At 42.2% G+C, this 20,797-nt stretch overlaps 1 protein-coding gene across 1 annotated transcript in view; it reads left to right on the top strand.

The window, feature by feature from the left end:
• The window catches only part of LOC115153316 (zinc transporter 6), a 77,295-nt gene that overhangs the window by 18,404 nt on the left and 38,094 nt on the right, over nt 1-20,797 (top strand). Inside the window, exon 5 of the mRNA XM_029698638.1 lies at nt 20,744-20,786. Within this exon, the coding sequence (XP_029554498.1) occupies nt 20,744-20,786 (43 nt within the window). The remainder of the gene's footprint in view (nt 1-20,743; nt 20,787-20,797) is intronic.

The following is a 20,797-nucleotide window of genomic DNA, read 5'->3' as shown; positions in this document are numbered from 1 at the left end:
ACTGGTTTTCTGATCCACACCTAGGATTGTTGCGGTGACCATATTACCGCCACACTGGCCATCACAAGTCATGGAGGCAGTCAAATTCCACATGACCGTTTAGTCACGGTAGTTAGGCATCTCCAATCTCTGATGCTGCTGATGGTCATTAGTAGTCTACCAAACTTGCTAACTGCCTGGTACTCAGCACTCTATTGTCCCTCTAATCACTCTGACATCAATGCAAATATAAGAGAAAATCTAATCAAACACTTCATGAGAGCTCATGTTGCGCAACATTTCTATAGGCTATCCAATTGCCACTAATAGAAAGAGGATTCCATCAGGTTTCTTTAGGCTAGGCCTACTATATTAAGCACATTGATTATATTTACAACAGGAGAATAGCCTACCTTGCTGGCATGAAAATAAACCCCCCCGGGAAAATCGTCCTCAATTCGCTATTTAAGTGAAGGATGACATGTATTTTTTCAGGTGCGTGATAATGGTCCATTCTAAATCAAAACAGATGTCACACATATATTATTTAGTATATTTAAAGACAATATTAAATCAAGAATAGTCTGAATAGCCAATTTTACCCTATCACTTGTGAACTACATATAACTTGTGAATGATGCCCAGTATAAGAAACAATGCCTTTTTTTTTTGCAACTTGTTCAACTCATAGTCGCACAACTCATGTAGCCTAGCCCATAGGCCTATATGTTTTAATAAGGTTTGTATAACTTCTTAAAATTAAAGCACATTAATCCGCTTTACAAGGGGTGTAGTCTAACTGGCATGTATAAGCAGCACGTGAGTTTGAAGTTTGGGGAAGATCACCATAAAAATGCACCTTTATAATAAAAGCATTACGTGCGTAATTGCATTTGCGGTCACTTTTGATAACGTTGTTTTCTGCTAATGGAACATTCGTGCTTATAACCTACTACCATGTGCGCATTTCTACGCTTATAATGTGAAGAAATAACCTCATAGTTAATCAACATTTTAAGCTAAATGTTCTGTTACGTCAGCCACATTGCATAAAAATGTTTTTTTTTTTATGCTAATGGTTGTATTAATTTGGGATCTATCGCATCCCATAACTTTCCCAGACTGTTTGGAATATTTATTTCTCACACAGAATAGAATAGGTTGAGTGAGAGAAGCTTTTGATTGCGCAGCACACTCAGGGAGAAGGGCACAACGCAGCACTCCGGGCCTCAAAAGGCATGGATTATTTTAGGGTGCATTATGGCCACGAAGGGTATGCGGCTGTGAAGTTCAAGTAATTATCAAGTGCTGGTCAAATTGTGAATGACAGACTATTGGAGTGTGTACAGCCTGCGCGAAAAAACAAAGCAGAGCCTTTCAAGCAACTTTTTTCAAATCATCATTAGTCACATCATGCACCCTTACAATGTATTAAACATCAAAACATATAGCCCAACGTTTGAAGAACAACTAAAGTTACATTAATAACTCTCAATTAAGCAAATAGGAATACCTATTTCTTTGTTAACCGCTCAACAAAGAATAGCTGCATGTGTGGACTCCCTCAAATCGTTTTGAGAAAATGTATTTTTTTATTCAGCTTTGTTCAATTGTATTCTTCATACTATATAATAATGCAATGGAATTCTAAGCAAATCTTGTCTGCTAAATGAACTAGTGTAGCTCACAGCCATTTGGCATAGCCACATTAGGACCTAACATAAGGACAACTCAGAGTATGCTATTCTGTTCTTCTGAAATAGACATTTTCTTCATATCATGCTTCTTTAGACCGGTCTAAAATAAATGATGGATTTATTGTGAAGGTGTAGGCTGTATTACATGGATTTATTAGACTTATTAAAATGGCTTGAAGGTTACAGTATATGTGGAAGCCAGGAGATGCTAAATGTGTTTATGTTAATTAACGGTCAATTACCGTGAGACTGTCTGTTATTTGCTTGACAATCACCGGCCGACAAAAGTTTGTGACCGCCACAGCCCTATCCCTACCCCTACCTTTTTAAAAACAAATCTGTGACCAACATATGCATATTTGTAAGCCCAGTCATGTGAAATCCATAGATTAGGACCTAATTCATTTATTTCAATTGACAGATTTTTCTTTAATGACCTGTAACTCAGTAAAATCTTAAATTGTTGCATTTTTCTTTTTGTTCAGTGTAGCTCTCTTCCACATCTCAAGATGTTTTCCAGTCATTGCATAAAGACCCTGATGTGGCGCTCTGCGCGTTTGGTTTCTGGTTCATTAGATTCCCTTCCCCTCCTGTCCTCTCTTTCCATCCCTCCCACTTCATAGTAAACAATGCCACCATTACAGCAAAGCTACACTACCTCAGCTGCTGCTGCAAAGGAGATGTACGCTTGTCATTCTTGCACTGTACTGCCTCTGGTGCCTTGGGTGGACTTTAATTATTCCAGGAGAGTGTAATAATCATGACCTGAGGGACGGTGTGATTACGAGAATCTCTAATTGCGTTTTATACGATAATGCACCAAGGCCATGCAGCAGGGAACCACAGAATGCGAGGTTTGCATAATCAGGCCATCATTTATCCTGTCAGCGGCTATATAGTCACAGGGAGAGGAAGAGTGAGGGAGGGCTGTTAGCCTGGTCTGAGAACAAGTCTGAAGTCCCCATCAGCAGCACTGAGCCTCGTCACTGTGACTGGTCTTCGCTGTGAATGTAGCTGCTTGGTTGTGAGACAGCGGCTTACTGAAGAGATCTCCCGTTGTAAACTTGAGCAGGATCTGTGTTTCCATTACAAATTCCTTGCAGATTGGCTAGAATCAATGTTCACTCCACAGAGTTTGATGCAAACCGGAGGGTGACGCGGCCTTCACTGATCTGTAAAGTTCAAGCTCAGGGTTTGTTGTTAAGCGAGATAATGATTAACTAAGATAAAATGATCTCATTGTTCCACTTTCCAATTCAGTGACACCCTCTCTCTGACTTTTAGGTATACTTAAAGTACATTTCATAAAGCGGTTGTTAAGCAAGCGTTCACAACGTTACTTGGAAGAGAACACACAATTAACAGTGACATTGCAGGCTATTACTTGGCTTACCATGTATGGTAAATAGAATACATCTAGGCCCTGCAATAAACTAGTGCCCTCTCCAGCTGCCTCACATTACAGAAACAGGAGATGGGGCAGGAGCCTATGTGCTGTTCTGGCTCGGGTGAGGCTACTTACTTATTTAGGTCACATTTGTTTTGTATATCGAGTGTCTGGATGAATCGAGAACACCATAAATTGAAAAGGTGGCCTATCCCTTTAAGATGCCATTACCAAGAAGTCTTGAAAATTCGAAAGGAAGACATTGCACTGCAACCAATTTTCAGTTTGTTTCTCATCTGAAAAAAAAAGAGCGCTTGATCTCTTTGATCTCATTATCCTCAGCAGCTAGCCTAATAGCTATGAAAAATAGTGGGAAGATATTAGCTTGTAATTTACTGAATTGTTGCCAATTCTGGAAGAATAATATATGCTTTTTTCTGAGACTTTTATAAGGTAGCTACCGGAAATATTTGTACATGTTTTGACCCGACGAAGATCTTCTGGATCAAAACGAGATTAAATGGGGAAAATATTTGGCATCAAACAGTGTGTAGGCCTTTGTTCTTTTCATGTATGTACCATTAGCCCAGCACCTAAGTTTCTTGATGGATGTGCGTATTACCACAACCATTTCTTCAGCTGAAAATGTTCCCATTCGATAGCAAAGTATTAGATTCGATTTTTCATTGTCGGATTTTCACAGAAATTTCCTTTACATACAAGAAAATGCACTGTGATATGGTGAAAGACATGGCATAGGCCAGGCATAACATCAAACATTCACAACAATAATGACCGCTTAATGGGGAACTGACAGCATTTTAGCAACATGAAATCTTATTTTAATGTGTTCATATACACCCCCAGGAAGAATATGACACAGTCAAGCGAGCACTTAGATATGGTCATTTTCACATTTTCACATTCTTAGAATGTTTGGGAATTACTTATACTAAGGCATTTGTTTAAATTCTATAGCAATATAGAGTGGGAAAGCGGCCGTGCATTTGCACAAATAATAGACACTGCAGGAAATAAAACCTAATAAAAACATCTGTCTCGTCCAGGACCGGAGTCTACGCAGACCAGTGCGCTATAGCCAATCAGAGCTACAGTAGGCCTTTATGCAAATAAGCCTTTTGCCATACGGGCCTGCCATCATTCACTTTGAACTGGACTGTGTGTTTACAGGCAGTTGCAACAGTGTATCATTAGATCATAAGAACGCATTTGCCAAAAGCCACAAAATAAACCCGAATGGATTTCTGCAAACACAGTTGAAGTCGGAAGTTTACATACATACACTTATGTTGGAGTCATTAAAACTCGTTTTTCAACCACCACCAATTTCTTGTTATCAAACTATAGTTTTGGCAAGTCGGTTAAGACATCTACTTTGTGCATGACACAAGTAATTTTTCCAACAATTGTTTACAGGCAGGTTATTATTTTTTTTCTTCACTATTTCACGTCACTATTTCATCATTTACTGTATCACAATTCCAGTGGGTCAGAAGTTTACATACACTAAGTTGACTTTAAACAGCTTGGAAAATCCCAGAGAATTATGTCATGGATTTAGAAGCTTTTGATAGGCTAATTGACATAATTTGAGTCAATTGGAGGTGTACCTGTGGATGTATTTTAAGGCCTACCTTCAAACTCAGGGCCTCTTTGCTTGACATCATGGGAAAATCAAAAGATATCAGCCAAGACCTCAGAAAAACAATTGTAGACCTCCACAAGTCTGGTTCATTCTTGAGAGCAATTTCCAAATGCCTGAAGGTACCACATTCATCTGTACAAACAATAGTTCTCAAGTATAAACATCATGGGACCACGCAGCTGTCATACCACTCAGGAAGGAGACGTGTTCTGTCTCCTAGAGATTAACGTACTTTGGTGCGAAAAGTGCAAATCAATCCCAGAACAACAGCAAAGGACATTGTGAAGATGCTGGAGGAAATGGGTACAAAGTATCTATATCCACAGTAAAATGAGTCCTATATTGACATAACCTGAAAGGCCGCTCGGCAAGGAAGAAGCCACTGCTCCAAACCCCCATCAAAAAGCCAGACTACGGTTTGCAACAGCACATGGGTACAAAGATCGTACTTTTTGGAGAAATGTCCTCTGGTCTGATGAAACATAAATAGAACTGTTTGGCAATATGACCATTGTTATGTTTGGAGGAAAAAGGGGGAGGCTTGCAAGCCGAAGAACACCATCCCAACCGTGAAGCACGGGGGTGGCAGTATCATGTTGTGGCGGTGCTTTGCTGCAGGAGGGACTGGTGCACTACACAAAATAGATGACAACACAAGGAATGAAAATTATGTGGATATATTGAAGCAACATCTCAAGACATCAGTCATGAAATTAAAGCTTGGTCGCAAATGGGTCTTCCAAATGGACAATGACCCCAAGCATTCTTCCAAAGTTGTGGCAAAATGGCTTAAGGACAACAAAGGTATTGGAGTGGCCATCACAAAGCCCTGACCTCAATCCTATAGAAAATGTGTGGGCAGAACTGAAAAAGTGTGTGCGAGCAAGGAGGCCAACAAGCCTGACTCAGTTACACCAGCTCTGTTAGGAGGAATGGGCCAAAATTCACCCAACTTATTGTGGGATGCTTGTGGAAGGCTACCTGAAACGTTTGACCCAATTTTTAAAGGCAATGCTACCAAATACTCATTGAGCGTATGTAAACTTCTGACCCACTGGGAAAGTGATGAAAGAAATAAAAGCTGAAATAAATAATTCTCTCTGCCATTATTCTCTTCAAATAAAGTGGTGATCTTAACTAACCTAAAACAGGGAATTTTTACTAGGATTAAATGTCAGGAATTGTGAAAAACTGAGAGTAAATGTATTTGGCCAAGGTGTATGTAAACTTCCAACTTCAACTGTATGTAAGTAGCACAGGAATCCTCTTACATTTGGGAACTTTACATTCCTATTGATCAAACAACCATGAAAAGGTAGGCTATCTCTCCCTCAGTTATGCACATCAACAATATCAACAACTAATGCTTGCCACAGCAAGATGAGCTAAAATCTAACAAAGGAACATTTAGATAACCCCTCAAACCTTTTCACTTAGTTGAATGTCAAAATTGCACTGATAAACGATGGGGAATTGTAGCTTATTTGTCCTTCTGCAGCTTGCCTGCCAATGCATGCTCGTCCCAACCAAGCACGCAAGCTATCTGGCTAATATTGGCTAGCTAGCTACTTCCAGAAACAAATGAGAGAACACCTCACTGGCCATTTTACCCTGACAGAGCTGGTTAGGCTGTTTACATGTTATCTAGAGTGTTCATGACTAACTTTTACTTTTTCTGCCTACGTTTACTGACATCGGTCATATTGAGCTGGTTTTGCGCTTGCGTCACTTCATTAGTTATTCTGTGCTCTGGAACACAGACGAGTGTGCTCTGAAATTGGGGTAGATGGCCAGAGTGAATTTGCAAATGAAAGAGATGCTAACTGGATAACAGTTGTTCTTGCTAGATACCCAAATTACCCCTGCATCTCTAGCTTTGTATAGCCACTGATAAAAAACGATATGAGGGGGAAAAAGTCACTCACCCACTCCTCCAATGACATGACATTCTCCTAGCAGCTAGCTAACTAACGGTAGGCTCCGTGTTTTTAGCTTGCTACATAAATAAATACGCTAGCCTATTAGCCATGTTATGACTGACTGGTGATCATTGCCAATGGTAGTTTGATTGTATTGACATTCCTAGTCATTGAAAGTGAAACAGTGCATCCCGAATGGAGGCAACAAACAATGTACCAGGCCAACTGTGATTTACAACCTGATAGTCCCAAAATATTGCTGTCAAGAAATGTATTGGTGAATTATATTAATCATGCATTAAACTGCATCAATTTTTTCTGCCAACAATGCCTTTGTGTATGTCATGGAATGTTGAGTCAAATATTTATTTTTGAGTCAGTTTTCAGCAGACTTGTTAGCCTGGCTTTTGCCAATACCATGACACTGTTGTACCAAGCAGTGATGCACTCTGGATAGTGGAGAAGAACAAGTTCAGGATTTCTGAGCCTGCCCCGAAAGACCTCAGCCTGCAAAGAAAGTACATGCATTGTTGCACCTTAGCACACATAGTCCACATGGACACTCCATCTCAGGTCATGGTCAACATGTACTCCCAGATATTTATACGAGTCGACGTGCTGGATCTGTTCACTGTGAATGATGACCTGGTTCCGGTCAGCCACTGACGTGGGGTCAAAGATGACGACCTGTGTTTTCATCTTGACCAACTGAGTTCCGTCACTGAGAAATGAGTGATAGAAGTGAATGAGGTGTTGGTTAATGTCCAGTTCTTTCATTTTGGCTAGTAGAAGGTGTGGTTGCATGGTGTTAAAGGCAGGGGAAAAATATATAAAGAGTGCTCTGGTGTAGGTTTTTGGTTGGTCAAGGTGTTTCTGGATCAGGTGTGTGAGGGTGGTCACTGCCTCTCTGTACTGTGCCCATTTCTATAGGCAAACTGGTAAGCGTCCACATCCCTATCCGCAGAGATTTTTAGGTACCGAACCACTATTCTCTCCGGAGATTTGATGAGCACTGAGGTTAGGGCCACTGGTCAGTAGTCATTGTTCTCCATGGGGCATGGCTTTTTTGGGATGGGGATGATGTGAGATGTTTTCCAGGTCTGTGGTATTGTGTGTGAGTCGAGGGATAACTGGAAGATGGATTGCCAGACTGGGCCAAGCTCCTCAGCTGTCTTGAGGAGGAGTGGGCTCACATTATCTGGCCCTGAGGCCTTCCTTGGGTTCAGCTGTTTAAAAAACTGTTGTCACCTGCTCTGTGGTAATTATGATTTCCACTGCGTCAGAGGTAGGGACAGTCTGTAGGACTACAAAGTAGGCATTTGTGTGATTTTTGGATGTCGCCGAGCAGCGCACGGCTAGTATCCGATAATGGTGTCTTAAAGGGTGGTGTTGGGAGGTTTCCAGAGGGGAATCTAAATTGTATTTCCTTGATTCTTTGCGTCCTCTGCTCGCCTCTTCCTCAAATGCAGTGTGTGTGTGTGTGTGTGTGTGTGTGTGTGTGTGTGTAACTTATCCTAAAGTGGTGAGCTGTTCCATAGCCTTTCAGAATAAAACAATTGAGTCTACAGGATGCTGTTAGGTGTTGTCAGCTGGTCCAGATCAAATTTTGCACCGGTAGACTAGATACAATTTCAAGCTGTTGAAAATGCTTTAATTTGATATGCACATTCCTCTTTTGTCAACACTTCTTTTAGCTGGATCAATACTCGCTGGGGAATGTGGGTTGTGTAGGTCATTACAGACAAACACAAACTGACTGAACAAAGTTATTGTTTTCAAGGCCAATGATCCTCTAAGTTTATTCCCTTCTTATACTGTGTTTGTTTACTATGCCAATTATTCTGCTACATTGATACGGGGGATTATACTGGATGATTATAGAGGGTTACTTTTAAGCGTTTTTAATGGTCCTTTGTGATTTCTGGAAATTCAGGACTTTTCTGCGTTGATGGTGTTATGGAACATGGACAGACACACATATACACATATACACACAGTCACTCACACACAGAGGTTAGTTGATCAGTGTGAGTGTGTTTTCATGTGGTAGGTTATGTTTATTTTTGTGTTAGTTGGTGCATCTGATGTCTTTCTGCTCCTTTTATATCAGACAGCCTCCTGTCAGAAGCACTAGTCTCTGGGACTGTGTGTTCCCGCCGTACACCGTATTTCTACAGCTGGGGGAAGCCAAGCGAAAGGAGGTCAAGTGCCTGTTCTGCAGGCTTATAAACACCCCTCCTCCTCCCTTATCCTCCCCATCTCCATCCTTCCTCCTGCTCAGGGAGCGAGAGAGCTGAATGAAAGGGTTTACCCTGTCGGACAACCCCCCTAGTCTGAGCTGCTGGCCCAGTGTGGCTCTCAGGAGACTGGCATGGTGGCAAACTCTATGCAGATGCCTCCCAAAAAAATATGTGGGTAAGAGAGTGTGACTGACAGTGATGGAAAAAGAGAATGTGTGTGGCACTTGAGACTGAGCTTGTCCTCGCTAGGCTCTTGCAGCATGTGTGTGTCCAACTGTCCATGAGTTTGTTTGTTTGTTTGTCAGTGTGTGTTTGTCAGTGTGTGTTTGTTTGTGTACATGTGCGGCTGTGTGTAAGTGTGTGTTTTCAGTGAAGGGAGAGTTGGTTAGTCCCCAGGCCCCTCCTGTTCTTCCACGTTAGAGCACAGCTGGTGAAGCCATTGAGTCCCACAGGGCTATGAGTAAAGGGAACAGTCCTACATTCAGATTCACTGTCTGTTCCAAATGATTCTCAGCTTTGCCTATAATGAACTCACTTACTTTATTCCCCAAACGACCACATCAGGAAGATCACATCTGCTTTACTTAGAATCTGTCTAAGTTAAGCACACCGTGATTTAAAGGTAATAATCACTCCATGGGGTTAGCTTTTTTCATAGATATGTAGCTAATAGGCAAGAACTAGGTGATGTCGACAGTACAGTCGTGGCCAGAAGTTTTGAGAATGACACATTAATTTCCACAAAGTTTGCTGCTTCAGAGTCTTTAGATATTTTTGTCAGATGTTACTATGGAATACTGGAGTATAATTACAAGCATTTCATAAGTGTCAAAGGCTTTTATTGACAATTACATGAAGTTGATGCAAAGAGTCAATATTTGCAGTGTTGACCCTTCTTTTTCAAGACCTCTGTAATCCGCCCTGGCATGCTGTCAATTAACTTCTGGGCCACATCCTGACTGATGGCAGCCCATTCATGCATCATCAATGCTTGGAGTTTGTCAGAATTTGTGGGTTTTTGTTTGTCTTGAGGATTGACCACAAGTTCTCAATTGGATTAAGGTCTGGGAAGTTTCCTGGCCATGGACCCAAAATATCGATGTTTTGTTCCCCGAGCCACTTAGTTATCACGTTTGCCTTATGGCAAGGTGCTCCATCATGCTGGAAAAGGCATTGTTCATCACCAAACTGTTCCAGGATGGTTGGGAGGAGTTGGTCTCGGAGGATGTGTTGGTACCATTCTTTATTCATAGCTGTGTTCTTATGCAAAATTGTGAGTGAGCCCACTCCCTTGGCTGAGAAGCAACCCCACACATGAATGGTCTCAGGATGCTTTACTGTTGGCATGACACAGGACTCACCTTGTCTTCTCCGGACAATCTTTTTTCCGGATGCCCCAAACAATCGGAAAGGGGATTCATCAGAGAAAATGACTTTACCCCAGTCCTCAGCAGTCCAATCCCTGTACCTTTTGCAGAATATCAGTCTGTCCCTGATGTTTTTCCTGGAGAGAAGTGGCTTCTTTACTGCCCTTCTTGACACCAGGTTATCCTCCAAAAGTCTTTGGCTCACTGTGTGTGCAGATGCACTCACACCTGCCTGCTGCCATTCCTGAGCAAGCTCTGTACTGGTGGTGCCCCGATCCCGCAGCTGAATCAACTTTAGAAGACGGTCCTGGCACTTGCTGGACTTTCTTGGGCGCCCTGAAGCCTTCTTCGCAACAATTGAACCGCTCTCCTTGAAGTTCTTGATGATTTGATAAATGGTTGATTTAGGTGCAATCTTACTGGCAGCAATGTCCTTGCCTGTGAAGCCCTGTTTGTGCAAAGCAATGATGACGGCACGTGTTTCCTTGTAAGTAATCATGGTTGACAGAGGAAGAACAATGATTCCAAGCACCAGCCTCCTTTTGGAGCTTCCAGTCTGTTATTCGAACTCAATCAGCATAAGAGTGATCTCCAGCCTTGTCCTCTTCAACACTCACACCTGTGTTAACGAGAGAATCACTGACATGATGTCAGCTGGTCTTTTTGTGGCAGGGCTGAAGTGCAGTGGAAATGTTTTTTGGGGATTCAGTTCATTTGCATGGCAAAGAGGGACTTTGCAATTAATTGCAATTCATCTGATCACTCTTCATAACATTCTGGAGTATATGCAAATTGCCATCATACAAACTGAAGCAGCAGACTTTGTGAAATTAATATTTGTGTCATTCTCAAAACTTTTGGCCATGACTGTATGTTCAGTACAGCTAATGTATGTCCTCATCTGCCTCATCTTATGTAATCTCTTTAGAGCTACCATCCGTCCGAATGAGTTAATCTAATAGCGGCGTCCGGTTTTGTTGCTGTTAAATAAAGAGGAGACTGTAGTAAGACACCTAAGACATTCCACTGACTGAGATCCACCCTGACAACAGAAGCCTATCCAAGCCAAGTCTGGCCAGAGACAGTGTATTCAGCTCAGGGTTGGAGCAGGGAGCTCGCTCTCCTGTCTCCAGGGCAGGGGACGACATCACTACAAGCTGGTGTGAAGCTCCTCGGGGGCCTGTCCTTGTACCCCTATTCATTTCTGACAGCCTACTTAAAGTATAGAGTTCCAGTCTCCATCTGTAGCCTCGCGTTACACAAGCCTATTCCTTATTGGGGAAAAAAGATGTGCTGCTCACCCATGTCTTCCTATTCACAGAGGGCTACATCCTACTAGCCTCATCCATCAGGATTCAGTGTAGCCTGTCACTCTGACAACAGTAGGGCCACCTTGTATAAGGGGTGGTGGGATGGGGTGCTCAATTACACTAAACTTTGGAATAGGTGAGAATTGACGGGCTAGGTAGTCATTTTATATTCTTGATGGCAACTAGGAATGTCTTTAGGCTCTGCGCTGTGAAACACCAACTGTCAAGAGTGAACAAGTGAGAAATCTTTACATAGAACCTGAAGCAGCTTTTTAAAGTTGTGGTTAAAACAATAAAAATACAATCTCATTACAATTCTGTGGTTACAACCTTGACCATTATCAGAACACTATCCTCCTAAATCAGTCGTGTACCCATCTTCACTTTGTTTCCACTGAATGGTGAATAAAAATGTTGATCTCAGAGAGTTTTCTTTCAAGCAGTTACTCCATTTATTTAGTGGTCTGGTGAAAGTTTCTTAGTGAGAGCTGGTAGTCACAGCTAGCTTCAGGTTTTGGTTACTGATGGGTCAAGTTTGATGGTCAACTCTCTCATCAACAGTTGTGTTTTTATATATATATATATATGTGTGTGTGTGTGTGGTATGTGTGTGTGTGTGTGGTATGTATGTATGTATGTATGTATGTATGTATGTATGTATGTATGTATGTATGTATGTATGTATGTATGTATGTATGTATGTAATATACACTGCTCAAAAAAATAAAGGGAACACTTAAACAGCACAATGTAACTCCAAGTCAATCACACTTCTGTGAAATCAAACTGTCCACTTAGGAAGCAACACTGATTGACAAAAATTTCACCTGCTGTTGTGCAAATGGAATAGACAACAGGTGGAAATTATAGGCAATTAGCAAGACACCCCCAATAAAGGAGTGGTTCTGCAGGTGGGGACCACAGACCACTTCTCAGTTCCTATGCTTCCTGGCTGATGTTTGGGTCACTTTTGAATGCTGGCGGTGCTTTCACTCTAGTGGTAGCATGAGACGGAGTCTACAACCCACACAAGGGGCTCAGGTAGTGCAGCTCATCCAGGATGGCACATCAATGCGAGCTGTGGCAAGAAGGTTTGCTGTGTCTGTCAGCGTAGTGTCCAGAGCATGGAGGCGCTACCAGGAGACAGGCCAGTACATCAGGAGACGTGGAGGAGGCCGTAGGAGGGCAACAACCCAGCAGCAGGACCGCTACCTCCGCCTTTGTGCAAGGAGGAGCACTGCCAGAGCCCTGCAAAATGACCTCCAGCAGGCCACAAATGTGCATGTGTCTGCTCAAACGGTCAGAAACAGACTCCATGAGGGTGGTATGAGGGCCGACGTCCACAGGTGGGGGTTGTGCTTACAGCCCAACACCGTGCAGGACGTTTGGCATTTTCCAGAGAACACCAAGATTGGCAAATTCGCCACTGGCGCCCTGTGCTCTTCACAGATGAAAGCAGGGTCACACTGAGCACATGTGACAGACGTGACAGAGTCTGGCGACGCCGTGGAGAACGTTCTGCTGCCTGCAACATCCTCCAGCATGACCGGTTTGGCGGTGGGTCAGTCATGGTGTGGGGTGGCATTTCTTTGGGGGGCCGCACAACCCTCCATGTGCTCGCCAGAGGTAGCCTGACTGCCATTAGGTACCGAGATGAGATCCTCAGACCCCTTATGAGACCATATGCTGGTGCGGTTGGCCCTGGGTTCCTCCTAATGCAAGACAATGCTAGACCTCCTGTGGCTGGAGTGTGTCAGCAGTTCCTGCAAGAGGAAGACATTGATGCTATGGACTGGCCCGCCCGTTCCCCAGACCTGAATCCAATTAAGCACATCTGGGACATCATGTCTTGCTCCATCCACCAACGCCACGTTGCACCACAGACTGTCCAGGAGTTGGCGGATGCTTTAGTCCAGGTCTGGGAGGAGATCCCTCAGGAGACCATCCGCCACCTCATCAGGAGCATGCCCAGGCGTTGTAGGGAGGTCATACAGGCACGTGGAGGCCACACACACTATTCAGCCTCATTTTGACTTGTTTTAAGGACATTACATCAAAGTTGGATCAGCCTGTAGTGTGGTTTTCCACTTTAATTTTGAGTGTGACTCCATATCCAGACCTCCATGGGTTGATTGGATTTCCATTGATTATTGTTGTATGATTTGGTTGTCAGCACATTCAACTATGTAAAGAAAAAAGTATTTAATAAGATTATTTCTTTCATTCAGATCTAGGATGTGTTGTTTAAGTGTTCCCTTTATTTTTTTGAGCAGTGTGTGTATATATATATATATACACACACACACACACACACGTGTGTTTGTGTGCAAAACTATGTGGTGTGTTGTGACACACCTCCCCCCTGGGCCACTAAGGTGTGTGTGAAAGTTCAAACAAAATTGGGATTGTTAACGTTTATAAGTAAATTAATAAATTGTTTAGGGATAAAGGGTTTTTAATATTTATTTTTTTACAAATACCTAATACAATACTGTAATGTTAGTAGAAGGTGATATGCATCTTTCAAGTTATTTGCCACGGATATAAAGCGCTCCACACGTCATCATTAACAGAAAGATGGCAGTGAGACAGGGCAGCGACAGCAGCTTATAACACAATAAGTTCAATAAGAAGGTGGTGAAATGCAAACTTTGCAATTGAGTTACGGTGTCAGTACAGGTACAATGCTTAACCATCTGGAAGGGAGGCACCGTGAGCCCCAAACCGTTGCTGGCAGCAGCGCAAACCCCCAACAACAGACATTAGACAGGCTCTTCACACAAAAGTACAATAAGGGATGGAGTGAGAATCACAGCGCTGATTACAGAAATTATTACATTTATGTAGCCATTGTCAATGGTAGAGGATGTCGGCTTCAATGCCCTGAGGGCATATCTAGAACCAGGCTACCAGATGCCATGTCAAAAAACTGTGTGGAGAAATAGTACAATGATTGCTCTGCAAGTCCAAAGTGCGAGCTCTCAAACCACATACGTGGCGTTAACAACAGATTGTTGGACGTCTATGAACACAATGTCATACATCGCTGCAACGAGCCATCACATCGATGAGAAGTGTGACATGGAGTCCCATGTACTGACCACTGTGATCATGGAGGAGAGGCACACAGCAGGGAACCTAAAAACGGCATCAACTACCATTGTTACTGAGTGGGTGGGGGACAGCATTAAGGTGAGTGCCGTCTGGTAGACATGACTGCGGTAGATTGAACTACGTTGCCCCCTAGCTGTCACATGCATGACCATATCTGCATTTTGAATTCACCATCAAAATCACCAGTAGACAGTGATAGCGCAGACGTCATCCACGTATTCCTCTGGAAAACCCCCGATGGCGCATGAAGACGGAAGTATTTGAATTTGAAGCACGCCCTATTGCTGGAGGCCAAAATGTCCATCCATTTTTTGTTGTTGCTTGGCCGTTCTGGCGATTTGGTAATTTATCATTTTATATAGGCTTTCTAGGGTAGACCAGGGCTTGACTTCATGCTCCTCATCGGATTGTGGGGGCCCTGGAATTCACATCATGTCATGATTTTTTTAATTATCAATTCAATTATAAAAAAGGGTAGTTTAAACATTTTATAAAAATCACATTTTTCACATCCTGTGTGTGTGTGTGCTCTCAGCTCTCAACGCTATGTAGCAGGAAGCCCTGAGTGTGTTTCCCTGGTCAGACCAGCAGCAGCTTCCGTTGCACGGCTCCCGTTTCCCCTGCCAGGTGTTTCTATGTAGTAAGTCAATAAAGCTTTTAGTTTACATATGGAGCGATTTATTGTTGTTTTAATGTGCCGCGTCGACAGACACCCGAGATGCCCCGGTCGATGCGTGTTTCTCTGCACAATGACAGTCCACACAGCTGCAGTTAGCAAATCTCTCCTATCTGAGATACTGTGTGTGTGTGTGGGGGGGGGGGGAGGGTGCTATGGGTGTATACTAAGGTTGAATATTTTCTAGATATTTTACAAATGTTCCATCCAGAGAAAAATCACTTTTCTCCGGATTAACCTGGTATTTCCCGCCCAAACCGGAAGTTTCACTTTAAAGCATATAAATAGGCTTTGATCGAAAATTCAAGTCTGATGAGCCATACATTAAATACATTTTATGAGCCCAACATTAAAGCTTTTTTATGAGCCCAAGCCCAAATGATTGTGCCTTTATCCAAGAGAGCATAATAGCTACATCTATGGGCTTTGATGTTTTTCTGTCAGTATACTGCACATTATGCACGACCGAAAAACATAAAAGCCCATAGATGTAGCTAGCTTTATGCTCTCTTGGGTAAAGCTCCAGTGGGCTAATCTTTTTAGTGTGAATTGTATTATCTGGACTGGATTTACGCACCTCTTTCAAACCACGATAAAGCTGAGAGAACACGCAATTCTGGTGCAGGATATGTGGCCTACAAGTAGAGGTCGACCGATTATAATTTTTCGATGCCGATTATTGGAGGGCCAAAAAAGCCGATACCGATTAATTGGCCGGTTTTAGAATTTTTTATTATTATTATTTTTTGAATTTCTTTTTTTTTTTAAAGTATTTTTCATGTATTTTATTTTTACATTTATTTATTTATTATTTTTTATTTTTTATAATAATGACAATTACAACAATATTGAATGAACACTTTTATTTTTACTTAATATAATACATCAATAAAATCAATTTAGCCTCATAAGTAATGAAACCTGTTCAATTTGGTTTAAATAATGCAAAAACAAAGTGTTCGAGAAGAAAGTAAAAGTGCAATATGTGCCATGAATGAAAGCTAACGTTTAAGTTCCTTGCTCAGAACATGAGAACATATGAAAGCTGGTGGTTCCTTTTAACACGAGTCTTCAATATTCCCAGGTAAGAAGTTTTAAGTTGTAGTTATTATAGGAATTATAGGACTATTTCTCTCTATACCATTTGTATTTCATATACCTTTGACTATTGGATGTTCTTACAGGCACTTTAGTATTGCCAGTGTAACAGTATAGCTTCCGTCTCTCTCCTCGCCCCTAACTGGGCTCGAACCAGGGACACATCGACAACAGCCACCCTCGAAGCATCGTTACCCATCGCTCCACAAAAGCGAGCAGAGCAAGGGGAACAACTACTTCAAGGTCTCAGAGCGAGTGAAGTCACCGATTTGAAACGCTATTAGCGCACACCCTGCTAACTAACTAGCCATTTCACATCGGTTACACCAGCCTAATCTCGGGAGTTGATAGGCTTGAAGTCATAAACAGCTCAATGCTTGAAGCACAGCGAAGAGCTGCTGGCAAGTGCAGGAAAGTTTGAATGAATGCTTACGAGCCTGCTGCTGCCTACCACCGCTCAGTCCGACTGCTCTATCAAATCATAGACTTAATTATAACATAAGAACACACAGAAATAGGTCATTAATATGGTCAAATCCGGAAACTATAATTTCGAAAACGAAACGTTTATTCTTTCAGTGAAATACGGAACCGTTCTGTATTTTATCTAACGGGTGGCATCCCTAAGTCTAAATATTGCTGTTACATTGCACAACTTTCAATGTTATGTCATAATTATGTACAATTCTGGCAAATTAATTACGGTCTTTGTTAGGAAGAAATGGTCTTCACACAGTTCGCAACGAGCCAGGCGGCCCAAACTGCTGCATATACCCTGACTCTGCTTGCACGGAGCACAAGAGAAGTGACACAATTTCCCTAGTTAAAAGAAATTCATGTTAGCAGGCAATATTAACTAAATATGCAGGTTTAAAAATATATACTTGTGTATTGATTTTAAAGAAGGGCATTGATGTTTATGTTACGTACACATTGGTGCAACAACAGTGCTTTTTTCGTGAATGCGCTTGTTAAATCATAACCCCGTTTGGCGAAGTAGGCTGTGATTCGATGAGAAATTAACAGGCACCGCATCGATTATATGCAACACAGGACAAGCTAGATAACTACACATGGTTGATGATATTACTAGTTTAACTAGTGATTATGTGAAGATAGTTTTTTTTATAAGATATGTTTAATGCTAGCTAGCAACTTACCTTGGCTTCTTGCTGCACTCACGTAACAGGTAGTCAGCCTGCCACGCAGTCTCCTCGTGGAGTGCAATGTAATCGGCCACAATCGGTGTCCAAAAATGCAGATTACCGATTGTTATGAAAACTTGAAATCGGCCCTAACTAATCGGCCATTCCGATTAATCGGTCGACCTCTAGTTACAAGTGTAGGCTAGCGAATTTGATTTTAATTTGGAAATATAATTTGGCCTATTGTTAGCCTACTAATTATGACGCAGATATGCCTTTCATAATATTTCCCCTAATGTTATTAGCCTACCTCCTCTTTCTCTCTCTATTGTTGCTTCATTGCTTTCTCGCTTTCAACAGTTAAGTGAAATACGTTTCATTGTTTTTATTTTCATCATTCTAATGACATGCTTGAAAAATAGGACTAGAATTAGATGCAGACGGCTTTCACTTCTCTTCATGGCCTTCCGAGTGGCGCAGCGGTCTAAGGCACTGCATTGCAGTGCTAGAGGCGTCACTACAGACCATGGTTCATTCACAGGCTGTGCCACAACCGGTCGTGATTGGGAGTCCCATAGGGCGGTGCACAATTAGCCCAACGTCGTCCGGGTTAGGGGAGGGTTTGGCTGGTGGGGTAGGCCGTCATTGTAAATAAGAATTTGTTCTTTACTGACTTGCCTAGTTAAATGAAATTGACGATTGAATGGTTATGTGTCTGGATAAATAACTGCTATAGCCTACCGCTATCGCGCGTTTGCTATTCTTTCAAACTACCCGTGAGTTCTATTGGCTGCTGTATTTAACATTCAGAAAACAAGAGCTAGCGTCCCTCTTCAAATAGTCTATTGGTAAAAGAAATGCTACAAAAAAGAAATGTCCAGCAAGCTATTCTAGTCTAGCTTTTCCTGCATGGGACTTCAAGAGCTAAGGAGTGGTTTTTTTTTAAGGAAGAGAGGCCAGCGGAACATAGGTGGATGCATATTGCGCAATAGAGAAGCTATGTTAGAAACGTATGCATAACCCATTATTCATTAGCTGAATATAAGGCTAATACTGCATTTAATTTATTACCTGAAAGAGGTATATAGGACATCTAGATAAATCCTGTTCAAGATATCTAACTATTTTGGATGCAATTAGAATGGAATTGATGCAGAGAGAGAGAAAGACTGCTCACTCGTGCTCTGATTTAAAGCAATAATATTTGAGTGATAGGCTGTTTTTAAAATGTAGGCCTACCTGTCACAAGAAAAAAAGTTACCATGATGAGATGATAGGTTTACATCCATTGTAAACTGCACTCCCAACTGAGATGGGCTGTCTGTCCCCACCATGAGCATTGATGATTTGATCATGCAGACTAGTTTCGGGCGGTTGATCTCAGAAACCGGGTTCCCACCATTCAACCCTAGTTTATACCTGTATGAAACTGTGTCTATGCGCCAAGGCAGTTAGGACCCAACATGGCCTGGCCGAGAGAAAGGTAATACACAACAATGGTCCAAAGGCCCCTTTTAACTTTTGCTTATCCTCCGATAACCAGGCAGCACTTAATGCCGTTAATGGATTTTGTTCCCTGGGGTGGGTGCGACTGATGGGCCGGGGCTAGGGGGTGAGGATGGGGCTGGGATTGAGCTGGGGCTGGGATGGCAGAAAGGCATGGGGCACAGTCAGCCGATCAGACTTGTTTGGGCTTCTGCTCTGCAGACATCATTAAATATGCAGCTCCCGGGTCATATTCCTCCACTCTGCTCCTTCCCTTTTGTCTCCCATTGATCAGGTCTACAAACATACACAAATGACCTTTAATCTGGACACGTTATGCTTCACATATTGGGTTCAGCTCCGGAGGGAGCCGAAGTTATGACTAATGTACTTGTGCTGCATGATACCAGACAAGTGTTTTGAGTGCCAGTGTTTGTATCCATGATATTTGGAGGGAAGTCTATTTTAAAACAAAAGAGAGCAGAGACAGTCAGGTGGGTCAGTGTATAAACTGCTTAGTGTTAAACTCATTCAGACAATTGGGTAGGATATGTGTCCTAACGGACGCAGTGTGTCGTGAATAAAACACTGTGATGGATGTAAAGTACATTGTAAAGGCGCTGAGCTGATATGGCCGGAAGAAAATCTCACCCTGTATTGTTTTATTAAACATGGTCCGTCTTCTAATCATTGAGTGAATAGCCCATTCCTAGCACCAGGGCTCATCCAATTGGATAATTTATTTACCAATAGGCAAGTCTAGCCTATGTCCTCCCTGATGTTCTAGTACATTCACATGATTAAAACCTAATGTTAATGCCTGCACCACAGTGGATTTTATAGGATTGGGCTACAGTTGCAAAGCCATATGGGATGATACCCTATTTGAGGTGATCTCATATACCTGTTTGCTGTGGCAGTGACACAGTGCTGAGCCATCACAGTGGCAGCGTGGCCTGGACAGAACAAGCAGAGCTCAGTCAGTCCAATAGATCCACTGGGTGAACGGATAATGGATTACGTCAACTCAATTTAGTCAACATGGTAGAGCAGTTTGAAAACAAAATGTTCCTCTCCATGCAAAGCTTTGCTAATCTCTCCATCATATTCGGCTTACATAAAGCCGGGTTTGCAGGCTGGCGGATATGACTCTGCCTCCACCTCTGTCTCCTACTCGTCATCCAGCATACTGCTTCTCTACAGCGCCCCCTAGGACCAGGGAGTTTACTCCCTGTGTTTTTTAAAGTCTAGATACATTGGGAAGCAGTAGGAGACTGGTTAAGGCCTGTTCACTGAGTCTATTCACAATTACTGGCTGTGTCTATGTGCATGCGTGGGAGTTGGCATTTTAACTTAGACACCACAGCTACACTGTCATCTCTACTGGATGGGAATAACACCGTTTTTGTCAACCAAAGGATATTAATGTTTGTGTGTCCGTGAAATGGCTGGAACACTAAGGGTGTTACGACTGATGTATCATTATATATATATATTGCTGTTTATCTCACCAAAATAGGCTATATTCTTTCAACTGGTGTATTGCAGCTACCAGCTTCATACTTAAACGTGTTGCAATAGCTTTTACAGAGCAAAAAAAAGTATTTCCTTTCAAGTAAAATATAGCACTCACTGATCATCTATTTCTCTTTCATTTCAGCCTTAACTGCGTTCACGTACCTCACCATCTTCGATCTCTTCAGGTGAGTAAGTG

This window comes from Salmo trutta, chromosome 18 (genome assembly GCF_901001165.1).
Source record: "Salmo trutta chromosome 18, fSalTru1.1, whole genome shotgun sequence".
Lineage (NCBI taxonomy): Eukaryota > Metazoa > Chordata > Actinopteri > Salmoniformes > Salmonidae > Salmo > Salmo trutta.
Note: the sequence above shows the minus strand (reverse complement) of the source record. Positions and strands in the feature narration are given on the sequence as shown.